This window comes from Manduca sexta, chromosome 18 (assembly GCF_014839805.1).
Source record: "Manduca sexta isolate Smith_Timp_Sample1 chromosome 18, JHU_Msex_v1.0, whole genome shotgun sequence".
Lineage (NCBI taxonomy): Eukaryota > Metazoa > Arthropoda > Insecta > Lepidoptera > Sphingidae > Manduca > Manduca sexta.
The window spans coordinates 14372373-14392873 of record NC_051132.1 but is presented as its reverse complement, the minus strand read 5'-3'; the positions used below and the strand labels follow the sequence as shown (position 1 = coordinate 14392873).

The 20501-nt window shown below is 36.6% G+C and overlaps 1 protein-coding gene across 4 annotated transcripts in view; it reads right to left on the bottom strand.

Annotated features, from left to right (window-relative positions):
- Nucleotides 1-20501, bottom strand: part of LOC115440305 (WD repeat-containing protein 7) — a 115877-nt gene that overhangs the window by 93934 nt on the left and 1442 nt on the right. For all 4 annotated transcript variants that reach the window (XM_037440038.1, XM_037440036.1, XM_037440034.1 and 1 more), the window contains exons 2-20: nt 20070-20311; nt 19778-19891; nt 19344-19487; nt 18899-18964; nt 17824-17986; nt 16921-17053; nt 13459-13549; nt 13007-13154; nt 12397-12498; nt 11151-11291; nt 10375-10453; nt 9906-10047; nt 9375-9432; nt 9108-9269; nt 8680-8803; nt 7798-7961; nt 7023-7117; nt 6620-6704; nt 5331-5423 (exon numbers count right to left, since the gene is read on the bottom strand). In XM_037440038.1, the coding sequence (XP_037295935.1) occupies nt 5331-5423; nt 6620-6704; nt 7023-7117; nt 7798-7961; nt 8680-8803; nt 9108-9269; nt 9375-9432; nt 9906-10047; nt 10375-10453; nt 11151-11291; nt 12397-12498; nt 13007-13154; nt 13459-13549; nt 16921-17053; nt 17824-17986; nt 18899-18964; nt 19344-19487; nt 19778-19891; nt 20070-20303 (2338 nt within the window). In that variant the 5' untranslated portion in view covers nt 20304-20311. The remainder of the gene's footprint in view (nt 1-5330; nt 5424-6619; nt 6705-7022; nt 7118-7797; nt 7962-8679; nt 8804-9107; nt 9270-9374; nt 9433-9905; nt 10048-10374; nt 10454-11150; nt 11292-12396; nt 12499-13006; nt 13155-13458; nt 13550-16920; nt 17054-17823; nt 17987-18898; nt 18965-19343; nt 19488-19777; nt 19892-20069; nt 20312-20501) is intronic.

Here is a 20501-nt window from a genome sequence, read left to right as displayed (position 1 = left end):
ACATACCCTCTTCCTCAGTCTCCTATCATTCTTCCTCTCTAAACATCGAAGCCACCTGAGCATTAATTAAAATAAGGATTTGTTTTAACTATTTTTATGTGAATAACGATAGTCTTGCCTATTATTTCCAACTCCTCCCTATTATTCTATTTGGTTAGTTTTTTAGCGGCGTAAAGGTAGACGCCACTGTAGAGGAACAGATGGTTACGTTCCTCTATGGAAGGGGAAGATTCCCAGTCAGGCAGATGTTGCGCCTGACCAGCCGCGGCCCCTCCGACAGTTCCTATTCGGAGGTGGTATATATGCTGCACGTCGCGCAAATTGAAAAAATACCATTTCAGTCTTCTCGAAGTTCCACTGATGTTGACGAGGTAGCGGTATGTATACTAATTGTACCGCTACAGTTTCTTTGTGGGACAACTGATTAATACTCCCTGAGACTCGCCCAGCTTCACCTCGCGGTGTCATAAAATGCGTGCCATTGTCGGCCAGTTGCATTGGTGGATGTGATGGCGGAATAGTCTTTACGGTACCCTTATGAGTTGAGTTTAAAGACGGCTGGTCGTAAAAAGTAACTCGAATAATTTCTAGAACACTTTGGTTTTCCTACGAGTCCTTTGAGACCTCCCTTGGGAATGGAATATGTAAGTGTATAGCGTGTGGATCAGCGTGTGTATAGTAATTTACTGCCGAGGGTAATCATCTCTCGTCAGTCGACATTCTATTGAACCCCACTCCACTTACCATCAGGTGCGGTGTGGTCACTTTCAGGTAAAATAAAAAAAATAATCTGAATAATAATTGTATTATTCTCTGTAGAGAAATTACACGCAAAAAGAGTCGCATAGTCTGTGATCTCGATAGTACTAATTTCTTGCATAAACAGCAGCGTAAATGTTTGTGCTGTGGATCGGAAGTTTCTGGGTTCAAATCTCAGGTCGGGATACACTAGGGCAAGCGGAAGAAGAATTTTATTGCAATATTTCTATATATCTTCCAAACTCCTTTGTTAAAGTATGACAAATACTATGAACTCACTAGCAGCTACTAAAATATGTTCAACACCATGTGGCGCCATCTGTTATTTGAAGAAAGCATTCCAGTTACAATGTATCGTTATTATGCAGGTTTTGTAATGGCTAGATTATGAACGTGTTAAATGCATTGTACATAAGCATGCTGATCATCTTTTTGCTCATCAATACGTTATAAACATCATAAAGTTTTTTCTAAAATTAGAATAATAATTTGATAAAAATATAATGAAATTTAAAAAGGGACTCAAATATCTATAAACCCATTTAGTTACATTCATTTAATACCACAAATAAATCTTATGTAATTATCGTAAAAAGTACACCATACCTAACAAGTCAAGGATACAATGTTACCGTCGCAAAAACCGCAAGACATTTAAACTTGAAGTCACAAGGAAACTGCGGACCGAATGTCACTCAAACGCAATTATTTCAGCTGTCCGGCGTGTCGCGGACGTATTGGAATTCAGACATTTTCTTACTTGTCTGGCTGTATTTTTCATATGATATTTTAACTTCGGTATTTTAATCGCTTATAGAAAATATGCTGACTGAAAAGACTTGCTGTTTAAGTTATTTGATAATATGCGACTGAAGTGGTGAAAGGTGAATTTTTCCGAAAGATAACCCGACACAACATATAGGTACTAATGCGGTCTGCAAATCGTTCTAATGATAATTAGATTTTAGGTAAATTCTGCATAAAGGAAAGCCGACAGGAATGGAGTTATAAGGATCCTTCGCCACTGTGCGACTCACTACCAAACCAGTCGCTAAAATAATTTCATTGATGTTAGTTTACCCACTGGCCACTGAGCTTATAATATCACCAAAGTACTATACATTTATAAGGAATCTATCTAAGATTATTATGGCTTAGTAGTCTTATTAACTTGTAATCTCTCTTCAGTATGTATCATTATTAAGGTATAATCTCCATTAGGCTACAAATCCTAAAAACAAGCATCCTGTAGTAGTGCAGGCTTATTGATATTGACTGTATCTACCAAAATGTTTACATGCATCACTGTTTCACCATTAACTATGGAATTTTCGACAACATTAAACACTAGGACAAACTTAATAAATCTTTATGCATTAGACATTTTCCAAAACCCCTTACTTTTGAAGTTCGACAACAACGTAATTTCCAAGGCGGTCCGCAATGGCCCTAAATTAATGTCAGGCCAATATGACCTTTACATTAATGTGTATAAGAGTGGATAGCGTTCGATAAAGAGTAATGATAGTTCACTTGGAACCTAGACTGCCTTGATGAGGGCGTAGGCTTTTGTTGTCGGGACACACGGACAGCTTAGATCATCAAGCATGCTCGGCACGTTCAATAAAAAATAAATAATTTAAAGAAAAAAAAACGAATTATACACATACGCACTTTAGAATGCAATAATGTCCAATAGACAACATAGAAGGCCTTTACGAAACTTTTACGTAAGCAAGACTTATAAAAATACAAATGTGTTTCAGTATGTACCTCGAGAACGAATTTACGCGCTACAGTATAGTCAGCGTGTATGGAAATTTGAACAGCGCCCCGGTGAGCGTATTCGGAACTTAAATACGGCAGGGTGAACATTGCGTTAAAGTCTGGACATTGTAGCAGATAAAGTTTCAAATATATACAAAAACTGAACCTTAGAGGAGGCTATATATATAACTGTTGAATTTGTCGTTTATAAATAACTAACTATTTCTCGCGACTCCGCCTGCATGGATGAGTTTTCCTGGGATGAAAAATAGCCTCTGTCCTTACTAGGGTATCAAACGTTTTTTTTCAGTTTATCGACTTTGTTTTATAATATTTTAGGACACTCACTTAAACTAACGAGAAACATTACAGCCAAAATTATTTACATACCACAATATCCGTTAAAAGTGTGGTCAACAAGTATCAAATCCGCTCGGCACACAACACGCCCGTGTGTCACCATAGGGTATCGTATGAACGAAAATAATTTATGAATGTAGATCACCTTGGAGCTCAACTAAATAGTTGTTATTACTCGGTTTATGTGTGCACTTCCTTACTTCGCCAAGTAATACGTATGTTAATTATACCAAGTATAATTTAATTGTCTGATAGCTTTATATAGAGTCGAGAAATAACAGCAGCAGGACTTTATCATGCGATAAAGTAAGAACAATTCAGCACAAGCCAGTTGCAGAAATATTAATAAAAATATCGCCTTATCTATTACCGATCATAGCGGCGATAGCCTAGTTGGGTGTGGAACGGATTGCCAAGACGAATGTCCGCAGTTTCAAATCCAAAGGGCACACACCGCTGACTTTTCTAAAATCATGTGTGTATTCTTTGTGAATTTATCGTTCGCTTTAAAGGTGTAGGAAAGCATCGTGAGGAAACCAGCACATCTGAGTTCTCTATAGGAATTTCGAAGGTGTGTCCGCACTAGGCCAGCGTAGTGGACTAACGCCTAATCCCTCTCAGTAGTAAAGGAGGCCCGTGCTCAGCAGTGGGCAAGTATATAGTACAGAGCTGATATTATTATTATATATTATTATCGATCAAAACCGCTGTCTTCAGATCGAACGCTGAAACAATCACAACACACCCCGAGGCCATTCTTGTGCGCTTAGTCTTCACACCGAATGCACGCACATTTCCTGGCCTTCTCCCCTCCTTCCATACTAAGAGGCTTCCTTCTCCTTCCCTACACTTCCTTTCCTAACTATCCCTTCTCAACTTTTCTACAGAGCCCTGTAGTCGCTAAATGGCGGGATTCCAGTATCTCATTCGCTGATTTCCTCCGGTCTCGACTGCGGGGTAGGTACACAAAAAAAACAAATAAAATCAATCAAAACAAGTCGATCTAAGCATGTCAAACCAAATTTATTATCATTGGTTATTTCGAGATAGATTCAAAGATAACGATTGGTATCGTTTATTAAAATAGACCGTATGTCTATTGTATTTGGTGTCAATTCGTAAATTGTGTAATTCCATGGCATGATAACTATGTATAGTATACACTATACAATATACAGGGTCATTTCGACATTGCGTTAATAAATTAAACCAGATACTCGTATTGACCACTGCTAACATTGTGCCAAAAATCATCCATGAATAACGGAAAATTTTTCACCAAAAATCCAAGATTTCTTTTCTTGTGTGTGTAAGTATTTCTGACTGAAAGTGTTATGTTACCACTGCAACAAATCCTTCTATAGTATAACAACAAAATCTATATCATCAGCTCCACCTTTTATACATAGATTAAACTCCAAGAAATTGTCAAAACAATTCCTGCATAACGAGTTGTTCGAGTGAGCGTATTGCTGTGGGTAAACAAGGCCGCGGACCGCACCCGTCGCCCACTTCCAACGATACACTATCCATTTTGAAAAATACATTTTGGAGTCAATAAGGATGTGTAGTGTTTGGAAGTAAACGGTATATTGGGATGTCGTTTGATAATTGTGAAAATAATTAGACGAAAAAATGTGAAAGCAGCTATTTAGAAAAAACGTAGTTGACCTTCGTTACAAAATTTTTTATGTTTATTTTTTTTTTTAAATGGATCATAATTTTTTATTTGTATTCATAAATGAGAAAGATGATTATTTACCATTCCCGAAAAAAAATATGTCAAAGAAAAGAGGACATTTTTAACTACTATTTCATTTGCTTGGACATTTTTTTTCTTTTAAGCAAGAAACCTGATCCACTTTTAATCTGGTCATAACATATAAATAGATCAATATATTTTTTTAAATCATAAATCTTTTTATAACCTAAGCCGTTTAACTATAAAACAGGTGACAATAAAAAGCAACGTTTATATCGATTAAAATATCGAGTTATCGGGAGATCAAAACGATTTTTTTTTTTGCTATACACAATTTAAAAGTAATCATGAATTACGTTTAAGTTTATAATTATATTTTATTGCTCCGAATCGATTAAGATTAAGTTTTTTTATAAATCGTAATCAAATAAAAACGTAGATACCAACAACACCGGATATACACAAGGTCGCACAAAACTTGAACGCACATTGAACTCTTATGGCAAACGTCGACTAGGCTTGCCGAATCGAATTGAATCGAATCGCATTAATTTGCCACGAAACTTCACAAAGAACGCGCAGAATCGCGCATACCTACGTAACAAATGCGTGTCGATACGACACGCTATACCGTTCTAGTTGACGCCAGCCTTTATACGTTCTTATATTTCTTCTAGACCTTTCTAGCATATTGTTCTGCCTGCCATTAACCGCCCAAGGCATCCCTGTAAACTCCACTTACCTTTAGCGTCCAAGTGGCCCTTCAATTGTTCCGCCTTCGCTTGTAGTTTCGTCTGCATAGTCTCAGCGCCTTCCTTCATCTTCGCCAAGATTCCTGCATGAAAAATATATGAGTGACATATTTTACATCATTTGGCAGAATTATTTTTCCAACCGGATTACATTTTTTAATAAACTATATTTTGATTGCGGCTTTGCCCACATCATATTGAGATAAAAGTCCCAGTATATATTTTCCCGGGATAGAAAATAGCCTATAACATTCCCAGGGTCTTAAACTATCTCCATACCAAATTTCATCAAAATCCGTTCAGTAGATTTTGTGAAAAACGATAACATACAGACAGACAGAATAGGGGACTTTGTTTTATAATATGAATAGATAGATACTGAGGATCTGGATACTAGTCTTTTGAGCCAGTATATTTTTTATCTTTTTCGGTTTTAAACATTTAATAGTCGTTAGGTCTGTATGAATAAGGAATGTATGCTTTATTTCTAAGGAATTTAACTAATAAGGGTGAAACTGCTCTCTAATGCTTTGGCCATATCCATCCATACAGAAGGTGAGCAGTGGCCAAGATATAAACTGAAAGTCTGCTACTTTTATAAATAGCCACAAATCAGTGACAAATAACGCAACTCTAATGATGGACAGAGACCCAATTTTTAAATGTTTCTGACGGAATAAAGTCTACAGCCATGAAAACTGTATATGGCTACTCAACTCATCGGGAATTCAACTAAAGAAGCCTGAACAAGGAAATAAAAAAAAACTAATCTGTCATATTCAATACAAACCATGTTTATCCTTTTCTTTCAAAAGGCGTTCCATATCTCCCGCTTTGTCTTTCACGCGACCGAAGAAATCTATCCGAGTTAGCGTGCACAAGACATTCACAACCAAATAAATATAAAATACACAGAGGGGTAAGCAGATATGTAACAATGCCACGGTTCACTACACTTATTTCAGTCTTCCCATCTCTATGGCACAAAATTTGCTGATGGTAGGATATATTTTATATCCGCCCGGATAGCAACCACCATACACAAGGTGTTAAAACCCGCCATAGTGGCCCACGTAAGTGTGTCGCGTTCCGGGATCAGTTTTTGTATATTCGATTCCAACAGGCCGGCATAATTGTGTCGACGGTCGAGGGGTAATCATCTCTCGTCAGTTGACGTTCTATTGGAGCCCACCCCACTTACCATCACGTGCAGTGGGGTACTCAGATATTTATATAACAGACGAGTAATATTTTTCTCAAATCCCTTTTTTATTATTACCTGATATTCTCTTGGTGGCGTCAGGGCTGGCCGACTGCGTCAAAGCCGCTACCTTCATGTACTCGCTGGTTATTAAACCAGCGGCCTGGAGCCAAAAAAAAACAAAATTTTGTATATAATTTTTTTTTTATTACCTTAATCGGCAAACGAGCGATCAACATATATAAAAAGAGTTTGTTAATATCGTAGTATCATCTGAATTAAAATATTGAAATAAATGTTAAGGATGTTTTATGTTAACGCGAATGTTAGACATTGAAATAAAACTATTTTACGGATTTTATTGCGGTTATTTATATTATTATTGTCTTCCGACGATGTACTTCAGGCTGCAAAGTTTTCGAAGATCCGTAAAGTAGTTTTAAATCTTAATGAAAAAACATAAAAAAATGTGTAGCCTCACCTCCAAGCTTGCGGGACTCATGGCAGAATATTCCTCGCTCAGTAATTCAACGATCAGACCCTCGATGTCGAAGAACAGGATATGACTTTCCGGATCTAAATATAGAAATTATGTTATATGATACATTTTCTCTTTTTAATACAATTACGGAAATATATTTTAAAATATGAAATTTAATTTAATTTACATTTTTTCTCTGGCTATTGAGTCTATAGCAGGTATCGATTTTAAATGCATTTTATATTAAAAAATAAACTGAATACACATACATATATTGTAAAGAATCCTTTGCCGAAATGAAAATTGTGATCTCAATGGACAACAAATAATTTTACTGTATTGAGTATTATATTTGTTTAATCTGTTTTCTCTTAAATGTATAACTGTATGTATTCCCTAATAAATAAATTTAAAAAAATCTTTATAAAATTCAGACACACATACAACATCACATATTTATTCCCGACAGAATATGCAGTGGTGCATCCAGAGCACAAACTTTTTGCCAAGTGTGTTCCGTCCCATGATTTGGTAGGGGGCGAATCTATTGCCATATCAGGCACAAATTTCAAACTTTGCGCTAATGCTGTGCAGAAAAACCCAAATATCACTTTGTCCGATCCGGGATTCAAACCTAGGACTTAAGAACGCTGCCGCATCGCTCATTCATTACAACTACGCCACCGAGGCAGTCATAAAATTCCATAGAACGTAGAATCGTAATACTTCCTAGGCCCTTGCAGCATAATACGACGTGGTGAGCAGTCCGCCATACCTGTGGGGTTGGAGCGGAAGCCCTGCACGGTGAGCTGCGCGCGGCGCGCCCGCGCGGGCTCGGCGAGCGGGCCGGCGCCGGGCGCGGGCCCCGCCACCTGCAGCGCCGCCAGCCCGCGCGCCGTGGCCGCGCGCATGGCCGTCAGGTTGCGGTGCCGGAGACCGCTGGAACCATGGCAAATTTTGAAAATTTCTTCTTTTTTATATCGATATGAAAAATATTTACCAATGGCAGGTCTCTCATATGTGGGAGTCCGCCTGGGTAGATATCACCGCAATGTTTATTTCTGCAACCAAGCAACAGTGTGTACTGTTGTGTTCCGATTTGAAGGACATTGTGGCCTGTGTAACTACTGGACACAATGAGACAACATCTCATGTCTCAGGATGGCGAGCGCAGTGGAATACCAAACAATACTTTGTATTTCAAGGTGTTGAATGGTGTTTCTACTGTTTATGGGCGGTTGTATCGCTTACCATTAGGCGAACAGCAAGCTCGCCTCATCATTCACCGCAATTAAAAAAATAAAAACTACTGAAATAACACCCTCAATATATTGAAAACACTATAAAATTTACAACTATGCACACCAAAGGTATATCCGATTTTGACCAAGTGCGCATAATTATGTCGACTGGCGCATAATTATAATCATCTCACATTAATCGATACTGTGAACGTCACTGCTTGCTGTGGTACAATGTATTTCGGCAAGCGATAGGGTGATATAATGGTATTCTCCTAACCAACTTTAAAATATGCAAAAACGATCGAGATGCCACTAAGCAAACTAAAGAAATAAATATTGTAATTTAAATTAATTTAAATTTTCTGCTGAAACCTATTATATTTTTGCTACAGGCACAATTAGGTATTGCTTACCGGAAGAAGTGTATAGCAGGGTTAGCCAGGCCTTGCAGGTCCCCGGAGCCGGCAGACAGAGAACCGCCAAGATCATCAGTCAGGGTCTCATCACATGCAGCCAATACTTCTTCGGCTATCATGCCTGATGACCAAAAGCAATTCGATGAGCTTCTGACGTAGATTTTGGTTAAAATCGTTATGTTATCGATATTAATTTCGCTATCTCATATGTATTTATATTCGATAATTTTGTTACTTAATACCTATCAATGATGTTAGTAACGTTACGTTACCATCGATATCAAGAATTTGTTTTTCATATTAATAAAGTTTAATTCCATATCGATTCTATCAGTATCAATATCGACTACAATAGCGTATGAACAAAAACATAACATTATATCGATAACGATTTAAAAAACCATATCGATATCAAATTTTCTTACCATGCAACACCCGATCAAGATGACCAGTCTCCATCTGCCACACGTACACAGTACCATCGCTGCAACCGACCACCATGAAGTCATCCGCAGGTCGCCATTTGATAGTCACCACCGGGAACAAGTGGCGGGACGCGAGGGTAACGCATTTACGCTCTGCTAGACCTGAGTATAAAATTTATAATGTTTACTTAAATCCGAGTATAAAGAAATTAGTTTTTACACTATATTAGGGCATATTTTCACTAGTATAAAAATACATTGTCTTACTTAACAATGTGACGCTGTGATCAGATGCCACGGAGCAAATGCATTTCTGGATTCTTGGCTGAAAAAATCAAAAATATTTTAGGAAACTTGATTGTAATGAATATATCACCATTCGTAAGAATTAAACAGTTTTTCAGTCATAGTTTAAAGTATTTAACTTTGCAGTGGCGCCGCCCTAGTGGTGAAAAACAGTTGCAGTCATTATTTTATTACTCCGATCAAATATACTACATATTGATTTCTTATTTGTATGCGATACTCAATATTGAAATAAAACTGAAGGGATTTTTTCGGAATAAATGTATAAAATGTTAGTCCCGTCGTTTTGAAGACTGCAACATCCACGGTCTCGGAGTAGCCTCTCAGTCCGTAAAAATTTAACACATACATCGCGGAAAGATCCATTTAGTTTTTTCAGTATAGATTAAATACCTACATTGATCATAAAGAACTAATTTATCATATCTCTCAGTATATGACTAAGGCGTAGATGGCCAAACTGCCATTCTAAAGTAACAGTATACAACTCACGCTGCAGTTATGCGGCGGCACGATGAGCTGGGTGATCTCGCCGGCGTGCACGCAGAAGCGGTGCAGCAGCACGCCGCTGAACAGGTCCCACAGGCACACCGCGAAGTCTATCCCGCCCGACACCAGGTGCGATTTGTCGTACCTGATAATAGAACACAATTCTTACATGTTAAAGACCAAAATCGCTTACCGCGTCCGCCTGTCTGATTGTGAAAAAAACTACCAAACGGATTTCGAATAGGTGTGCAGATAGAGACCGTTGGATAGAGATAGGTTATCTTAAAAAAATAAATTTCCGCCATAGTAGCTCGTAAGTGTTTCGCGTTCCAGGATCAGTATGTGTATATCCGGTTCCGGCAGACGTTTATAAACGGTGCAATTGTCTCTAAATCTAACCCACTTCCTCACTACACGCTAAACATACATTATTGTGATAGAGTTTCTGGATAATTAATATTGTCATACAAACCTTTGATGAACATGATGCGGGTACAGAAGGCAGTTCACTCTACCGTTGTGACCGAGAAGTAGCTGGTGAGGAGGCCAATCTGAGGCAGAAGAAATCAAGTTCAATATAATAATTATACCATCACTTGTCCTCCCAACGATAAAATGTCAAGAAACCAAAAGTTCTATGTATTTAGTTTTTAATCGATATATTATAATCGTCAAAAATATTACAAACTTCTCAGATATATTTCGATGTGACGTCATCGCTATAATGGTATAAGCGTGCGAGGGAGATAGCAAGATGTTACGCAAAATAGATTCTAATTTATTTTGTAGTAGACTTTAAAATAACATGATATTTGATTTAAGATTTTCACATAGCTACAATACTGTGATACCGTTTCACCTTAATCCTAAGACTGGTATGATGGCAATATATTGCAAGAGCTACAAAGTGCATTTACTAGCAGCAATATATCCATAGACATACACATGAGACTTGCCACAAGCCCTGTACACACGCACACACAGACAACATCACGCATTTATCCCCGAAGGGAAATGCAGAGGCGCAACCAGGGCACCCCCTTTTCGCCAAGTGTGTTCCGTCCCATGATGTGATAGGGGGCGAGCCTATCGCCAAAGCCCTGCAAGCTCCAATATTTGCAGAAGTCGAGTTTCCATGAAGACTTACACAGTAAAAATTGCTTACTGAAGTCGATTTCTGAAATTTTGTTGTCAACCTAAACCGCAGTTCACACCCAAACGGGCAATAACATAAAATCTGAAGCTTACCCTCAAGCTGCTGGTGCCTTCCATGCAGCAGCTGCAGCTGGACCGTGTGCGTCGCGTTCAGGATTACAATGGATCCGTCCTCGCGGCCCACCACCAACCGGTTCAACGATAGCAAGTAGATGGACGCTGTCAGCTTTATCTCTGAGAAAAGATATATTAAAAAAAAATCACAATTCATCTTCGCCTATTGGGATTTCAAAACATCTAATTTTTTTAATCCTCATCTAACAGGCTTCCAAATATCTTAATTAGCTTTATTTATTTTATTTATTTATTTATTGCACTTAATATACAAATGTATACAGGCGGACTTAATGACATAGGCATTCTCTACCAGTCAACCTTAGGGTGGTGCAGAGATAATCAAGGTAGGTGCATCATGGTAATATGACATTGAGAAAGAAGGTATATATAAAATTGTAACTATCAAAATACATAAAATACATATTATAATTACATAAACATATACGTATAAATATGCATATATACATAAGAATATAATGTAATATTATAAGTTAAGGTGGTAGCTCAAGGTCCATTTTCATACATTTTGTTTCGGCTTTAATCTGGGTAACTAAACAAGTATTGGCAAGTAAAGAATTTAAATTCACGTCTAGTTAGTGATTAGTTCTCGCAGTTGAAGAAAAACGTAAAAATAATTAATAATCATGGATATTTCTGCCTTTAAAATTTCGTCATATTAAATTTTAAAGGCCGAAATATCCATGATTACTAATTATTTTACGTTTTTCTTCAACTGCGAGAACTAATCACTAACTAGACGTGAATTTAAATTCTTTACTTGCCAATACTTGTTTAGTTACCCAGATTAAAGCCGAAACAAAATGTATGAAAATGGACCTTGAGCTACCACCTTAAGGTGGTGACTATTCCGCTTCATTCAGCAGTAACTGTCGAACTCTTTTTTTGAAGGCAAACCGAGTGGTTGACGATCTGATTTCGATTTTATTTATTGATATTTCTTTACGAGATAATTTACTAACACCACGTCTTTAGCACAGCGAAATACTAATAGATAAATAGTACAGTTATCGAAAAAATTCAGTTCGAACTAAAAGCGCGTCAGCCTCATATTTGAATTCAATGTACTTCAACGAAAATCGATATACCTATCGATTACAGACGCATTGCATAATCGATCAAAATTCGATACTATCGGCTTACATAATATTCAATCGAAAGTTTCGAAGCGAATAATTGTCAAGGTAAGGTTAATAATACTCACCAGACTCATCCGGATGGTTCAACTGGTCCAGTATACCGACTGGGCTGGGGTTCATTTCAGCCCAGGCCAACTCCAAGCTGGTCAGGACAATCGGCGCGTGCGCTGACAAAATAAGAACACAAGTCGTTAGATTAAATTTTTCTTACAATATTCTGTATCGCTTGAGGCTGTTTATTGAATAAATATTAATTTTTACTTTCTAGATTAATTATTACTACAGTATTATGAGATATCCTTCAAACGAATAACGACAAAAAAGTCTTAGTAGGACATATTTCTATAACTATTTCCATGGACTACACTGGACTTACATCAGATCAATTACTACGGAGACATAAAGTGGTATAACAAACACGACACGAAGATGCGTATCGTTTGCTTATGATCTCTGTGATTGGTCAGGAGACCAGCGCGTGAGTCACATGTTTGGCTCTCGACCAATCACAAGAAAACGATGCCCATTCTTCTTTCACAATCCAAGGGAGCTGTTCACTTTTCCGAGCCAGTAGAAACAAAGAACAAAAGAAGATATACTGATACTTCTTTTGTCCTTTGTGGTGTCACTCCAATTAGTGATGGTTGACGCCCTCTCCCCCGCTCTCCTACTTACATGGCACTTGGTTTAACAAAGGAGTGGCAGCATCATCCACATTCCACACGGAGACCACGCCGGCCGAGTCGCCGCGAAGCAGCAACCTTCTCTGTTTACCCCCCGAGGAGGTAATCACGAAACGCATCGCGGGAGGGCATGATAGGAGCTGTTGACAAGACAATAGTTTTGTTGGTTGAGAGAATACTTCATGCTACAAATTTAGGTAGTTGGCTCGATGTACTAAAGTTTTTTTTTAAAACTTTTTAAGAGGTATAAAGAAGTGTATCGTATCCATATATCCAGAGTAGGTTCAGTACAATATTGAATATTATAATGTAAATTTTAAATATCAAACCTTTTAACACACGGACAGAAGACCTAGACACAAAAGATGAACGTTCCAAACTGTGACGTCATAACCATTACAATGCGTGCGTGCGAGGGAGACAAATAAACTCAAACAATCTTACCTTATTATCAGTGTGGGCCAAAATGCCAAACAGAACGGGACTATCGTGCTCCACCGTGGGTCCATGAAAGCCCTTATGGTCTGGCACCGAACTGAAAAATATCATGGTATTGACACATACAAAATAACGAAATCAAAAACTAATCAACATCAAATTAGAATACATTTTCTTTCGCATTTGTATTTACTTTACATGCTTATATACTTTTACAAACCCTTTCTATGTTTTGAAATTCAAAATTGTAAACTAGTGGTGGACGCAAATTAGACCCTTCACTTAAGGTTCAAATTACTTACCTATCTGAACTTATTGGAGTAACAAATATTGTAGTAATAATAATCCGTTTACCTACAGATTAACTCTTGTGTTGTAATTACTTATTAATACGAAATAATTTGGCTCCAACAACACTCCAAACCAGAATAAACATTTGCCGTTCGCGTTACCACGACTTGAATATGATGAAGTGGTGAGTACTGTGGTACATCCTTCCGTAGTAGGCTCTTGGCACATCACATTTTAGAGAATTAGGCTGACGCCAGCCTAGCGTAGTTCAGTAGCACAAGTTTGCCTCAATTGATGCTGTCTTCAAATTGATAAACAAAAAAAGTCACTTAGACATACTAAATGGACTTATTATTAATGGACAGGTCATCATGAAAATATACAGAAGAAAACAAATTCAATATAGATATACTTTAGTATGGATGCCAACCGGCGAATGAAGCCTAGTTACCTACGCTACTTTATTATATTTAATAAAAAACACATAGAAAGGGTTCATTCTAAAAATAACTATTGTTTACAATAGGATTGACTATGTAAAAGCTATCTTAACACATTCGTCATCACCTGAAAAAGAAATTTGAAACACTTTTTTTGAATATGTCCGTTTGCATATTTGAAATAAATACATTTCATAAATACACAAGCATTTTATACTGGCATATTAGTGATATAATATATAATGTTACGAATATTCCAAAATTATTGCCAATAAATAAAGATAAATCAAAGATTAAAAGTTATGTTAGTCATAATTAAAAAAAAAGTTTACAATACACAGAAATATGAATTCTGAATTTAAAATACTATTGCGGTGATTAACGACATTTAAGGCAATGTAATTATTGAACACCCAGCAAATTAAATATAACAAGATAACAAACGCACCTTTGGTTTTTAGAACCTGACCTTTCTGGTAGCGTTGAATGATAAGTACCACTTAGATTATTTACCATCAAATAAAGAACCTATTCGAAGAACCACATAAATATAACGGAAGGCATTAATTGCTATTGTGGATAATTTAGATACTTGCCTCTATTGAATTATTTTCTATGTTTGATTGAGTTTGTTTGTTTATTTTCTTTTTTCAATTTTTAATTTGTAATATTATAAATTAATTTTCGTCTACTCTCTTCTATGTATGTTTTACCTATTAGTGGAAACTGTGTTGGATTAAGAACCTTAATTTACATTCATTTATTTTTAGTCATAATTTGTTCTGTTTGCTTCCCAAATAAATAAATTAAAAAAAAATGAATATTCGCAACATTGAAAATCACTTATAAAACGGCAACATCGAACGTGTTAAGCCTGAATGGAACAAACAATATGGATACACATATGAAAGTGCTGTACGCAAATCAAACATACAAAACATGTCGCTAATTTGAAATTTTGTTTTCCATTGAACATGGACAGTGTTTTGAGTTCGCCAATGAGTGTAGGATTCATATGTTATGCGTGTGGCAACACTAGTAGTCACAGAAAAATATATGCTTAAAATTGCAATATTGTTTTTTATTTTTCCTTATAATTTCAAATTATTGTTGTAGAAATAAATTTTAATACATTTAAAATCTCTTTAAAAATAAATAACATGAGCAAATCCAAAATATTGGATATCAATATTTTATTTTCAAATACACCAGTGTTGCCAGCAACATAATGTGCTAACAATGGTAGATTTTTCAAAATAATTACTATACTGAAAAAAAAACAAAGGATACGGTAACAAGCGCACTGGGTAGTGACAGCAAAATATCATACAAATGGTTAAGACATACAAAACGTGTGCTAACCTAGTTATTGCCTTTCCGCGGAGTTTTCTAAAACAAGAAAATTTATGACGCATTAGCTTAAATGTATGTGTGTGTGTTTGTACTACGTGTATAGCCGTGACCGGTTACAGCAACTAATAGTATTATTTATAATATTTATATTATTTGATTGCACTAAAACCTTTCGTCGTTCTCTGGCAAATGAGTTGAGGCCGAGCGCGAACAACAAAATTCTAAACTTCTATGATGAATTACTTAGGAGCGTTTTTTTTTATTCCTGCTCTATATGTTGAAGATCTGTTGCACTGACCCCGCATTGGAGTGATATAAGGGCATGTAGTAAAAGAAGAAAAAATATTACTGCTTTACAAATTGGGCGCCTTTTGATCTCACTTAAAAAACTACAACATTTAAAATTGCAATTCTAAAATTCTTTTATTGTTGATATAGTATTAAATAATCTTAATACATAATAATAATAAAGATCAATCGTGAAATAACCCCATAATCGGTTTCGGCTATAAATGTGTCATGATTCTTGCATCTTGTTTGATGACAGATGGTAAGGATGTACTTATGCCCGTTGAGCTAATGTAGGATATATTACAAAGCAGTAAGAACATAGCCAGACAATTTGGCCATTATCACCTAAAGCTATACTATAATCTGGCGTAGACTTGTTATAAAGTCTGACTTCCCATTAAAACCATCCATAAAAAATACTAAAAGTATGGCTTTTTTTTTAATGTGGTAACCCTATATTATATAAGTTACCAAAGTGATATATGAGTGTTCGTGTAATGAACGCTTAATAACCTTCCAAACCAATAAATGATAAACACAGGCGTGTGCTTCGATGATTTACTAATGATTATTTAGTATATATGCAGATTAACTGAAAATTATGCCTATAAATATCTGCCATTCGGATTAAAATTATATATCTTTAATAAATTACTATAAACTGAGGAAATGTTTTTTCAGAATGCGAGTATAGCAACACCTTTAAGGTAAATCATCGTTAAAAGTATTAAAAAAAAAAACATTTTAAATTAAGTATTTTCAGTTATCCTGCATGTCATAGTTTAATTTCATTGTTGACTTTCTCTACGTTAATTAATTTTATTATTTTCTAACATTAACTCTTAACCATATTTATGATGTAAATCTCGCTGGATTAAGAAAAAGTTATTCACACATATTTTAATAATAAATCAATGCGATTTACTTTATTTCATATTGCCAAGATCAAAAACACCTAACTACCATAGCTGCAACTTCCTACCATACAGTATTGCCAATTCATTTCAAAATCTACTACGATGTTGCCAGCGTTAGGGTACGAATTGAATTCCTACCATAGCTTAAAATCTTTTAAGCATTTCCAATGACTTACTTGGCAGGCAGTTTATACAAATATCCTTTGCCTTCCGTGGACCAGACGAGGATTCTGTCGGGCGCTAGAAAATCGCCAGACATCCAGCGTTCTCCTGACGGCGCTTGTATGGAGCAGAGGACTGAGAAATCACCTGGCAACAAATATTTAAAACATCTAATAACCGACCAGTCTTCTGTTTATAAATAAGGGATGATAACGAATTTCATCGAATTTCTTTAACACCCAAAAAATATTGGTGACTTTGTTTAGTGGCTCCAGACATCCACCTGTACTGATATAGCTATGCGTATCTGTCGTTGCGCTATGCCTTTGGAAGAAGTTTCAAAGGACTCCGTAGACCATAAAACCATTTACCAAAAGTTACTGTTTACTAAAAGATGTATTCAATTCGAACCAGTAGTTTATGAGATTAGCGCATTACGCAATTATATATAATTTGCGAAAAGCTAAGGGCGATTTCGCATGCTAAAAATATTGCCAATACTGATTAACCCACAGCAGCATAATGTATCTGAAAGAATCGCCATAACAAAGGCTTCTAAAAATGACGTTGACACCTGACATGACACGACCATTATTAGTATTTTTATTACTTTGAATGACGAGACGTGCTTGCCGTTCGCCTGATGGTATGCGATACGACCGCCCATAAACAGTAGAACACCATCTAACACCTTGAGTTATAAAATATTGTTTAGTATTCCACTGCGCTCGCCATCCTAAGACACGAGATGTTAAGTCTTATTTCCAGAAGTTACACCGGCTACACTGTTCTTCAAACCGGAAAACAACTACACACTGCTGTTTGGCGGCAGAAATAACTATTGCAGTGGTACCTACCCAGGCGGTCTCTCACATATGAATGACCTACCACCAGTAATTTTTTAAAGTTACCCTCACCTGCGTCGTATATCTGGCAGTACTTAGCGCAGACGATGAGCACGGTGCGCTGGTTGTACGCGCAGCAGTTCAGCGACAGCGCGTTGAGACAGCGGATCTGTTTCGACTCGTTCTCGTATATCGGCTCCGACTGCTTGTTCTCGTGGCCCAGGAGCGACCACACCTGGAGGGGAAATCTTATTGAAATGAAATGAAATAAAATGAGTTATTTGAATCTGTAAAATGTTATACATTATTTAGATTCTCTCTCTCTAGCAATTAGAAATTAGAAATTGTAAGCGAAATGGGCAGAACAGTCCACACAAGCAGCACCCGTTCACGAGTATGACGCATGGGCCAGCCATCGGCCTCCTCAACCATATTGTAGGGAAGTGGCCGAACCGTTACACGACGTCGATATTATAAATGCTGTCGTATGTTTGTAATAAATAAACACAGAAATTAATGCATTTTTTAAATTAAATATTGGAGCTTAATAGGCTATTGTCTATGGGTGTTAACTCTTGGTCTCTCGTGAATCGCCGGCGAGCCAAGACAGCTACATGACATTTGCGTGTGTCACGGGATTATAACCTTATATAATACATATATACTACATAATAAGGTTATTTTTCCGTCACACGCGTAGCTGTCAATGTTTGCCGGCAAACATTCAGCTACCTCATATTCTAGGCTATTTATTACACCGTAAAAGTACACAATGGGGGTTTACCATCGAGAGGTTGGCAAGCTGGTGAAGCCGTAAATAACAGCTCTAGTATTTACAAACAAAAATTTTCAAATTCACTTATATTGCGCTCAATTAGGTACCATATAATATTATGTATTATGTAGTGTATTGCATTTACTATCAGATATTATAGTACTATACTATAACCAAATAAAAAATGGGTAAAAAATAAAGAAGCATCATTCCTTTGCTTCACCCAATCCCAGTATAGTAAATAAAGTGCCAACCGATCATGACATCAACTTTATCGATGTTTAGAATTATCGATTTTCCAATCAATTAACAATTTGAAATGCTGTTATACACTGGAATCAGCGGTATTAGTTTATTAAACTTTGCACTTACTTTAACTGTTCCCGTAATCGATATGGCGAGAACCACATCGTCCTTCCTTGACGATGGGCGAAGCACCTGAAAATGGGTATGAAATATACCATACATACATACAAGAGTAAGACTTGAGTTATCGATAACCTTTGCGGTGATTATAGTATAAAATTCTGATAAGTTCAATTGTATACAATAAATAAATAAAACATTCATTCAAGACAAATATTTGGATTTTCCAAAAATATTTTAATCAGGTTATTAAATATGTACGTTCTCATTTAAAAGCCGACTCATCTCGCAATATTATGATGAAGCCTTACCAGACGATAACAAGAACGCATCAATTACTATTGTCAATATTATCCATTTGTTATAGTTATCGATAACATTAAATCCGCATACGAATGAAAATTCTATATCGATATTTCGAATCGATACTTCAAACCCTTTTAATGCTCACATGTACAGCCGATATCCAATCGGGATTCATTTTGGAACTCAGGGAGAACAAGATCTCCAGCGAAAACGGATCCATGATGAGAATCTCCGCGTAGTAACCATTGCAGAATAGACGAAGGTCTTCACTGTTGCACATGTGGTAAGCCTAAAAATAATCGAATATTATGTAGGTATAAGATTCAAATTAAAACAATAAAATAAATTGTCTATGTCTGCTGCTACCATAGGCCTATACTTATGACTGCAGTCATTTTCAGCCACTCTGTAAATTAACATCTACACAATATACCTTTACCACTTTGAACATACACTTTTTGATTAATAATATATTAGATCATTTGCTATAATTAATATCCATAAAACTAGAGTTATAAAAATCAATAACATTAACAACCAAATTTCATCCAAATGCTGGTCCAAGTATGAACATCATACCTGTATATTGGTGTGTATTTGAGACAATTTGACGCTCTCCCTGCATTTCCCATCCACCAGGTCCCAGGTGCACATCTCGCCAGCCTCCGAGGAGCTCACTATGAAGTTATTGTCCTGAAAATAAAGTACAAAAATTATACTTTGAAGGTTTGGACTGCAAAGAGCTTGGTCAATGCTTTAAGTTAAGAGTGCCAACTTTAACAGTCCTAAGAATACCGAAGACAAGATTTAGAAGCAATTGGGAAGAAATAATGATTGATATCTTAATTTTGTTAATTAAATTTAGAGTTACCTGTATAATAGAAGCCCTGGAGAGACAAGTGACGGGCGCAGTATGCCCAACTAGCAAGCAGCGCGGCGTCATCTTCAAGCTCTCAGGTTCCACCTGCCAGATGCAAATTTGGCCATCATAGCAACCGGTGACCAACGTCTTCTGATCCCGAGAGAGGTAAATCGAGGATATGCAGTGCGTGGGCGCATGCTTGCCCCATAGCACCACCGGCACAATGAGGTTTGTGCCTGGCATGGTGAAATCTGGAAAATGAGGTGTAAACATGACATGACAGCTTTTAATTGTGGCTTTTCTATACAATCAAATGCTGGAGCCATGGATAGATTAATCTCAATTGTCATTATGTAACGAAAAAAAAAAAAATACATAGAAATATTATGTTGCCTAGCGCCTCTATCAAACACAACATGAATTCCTCAGTCAAGGACATAC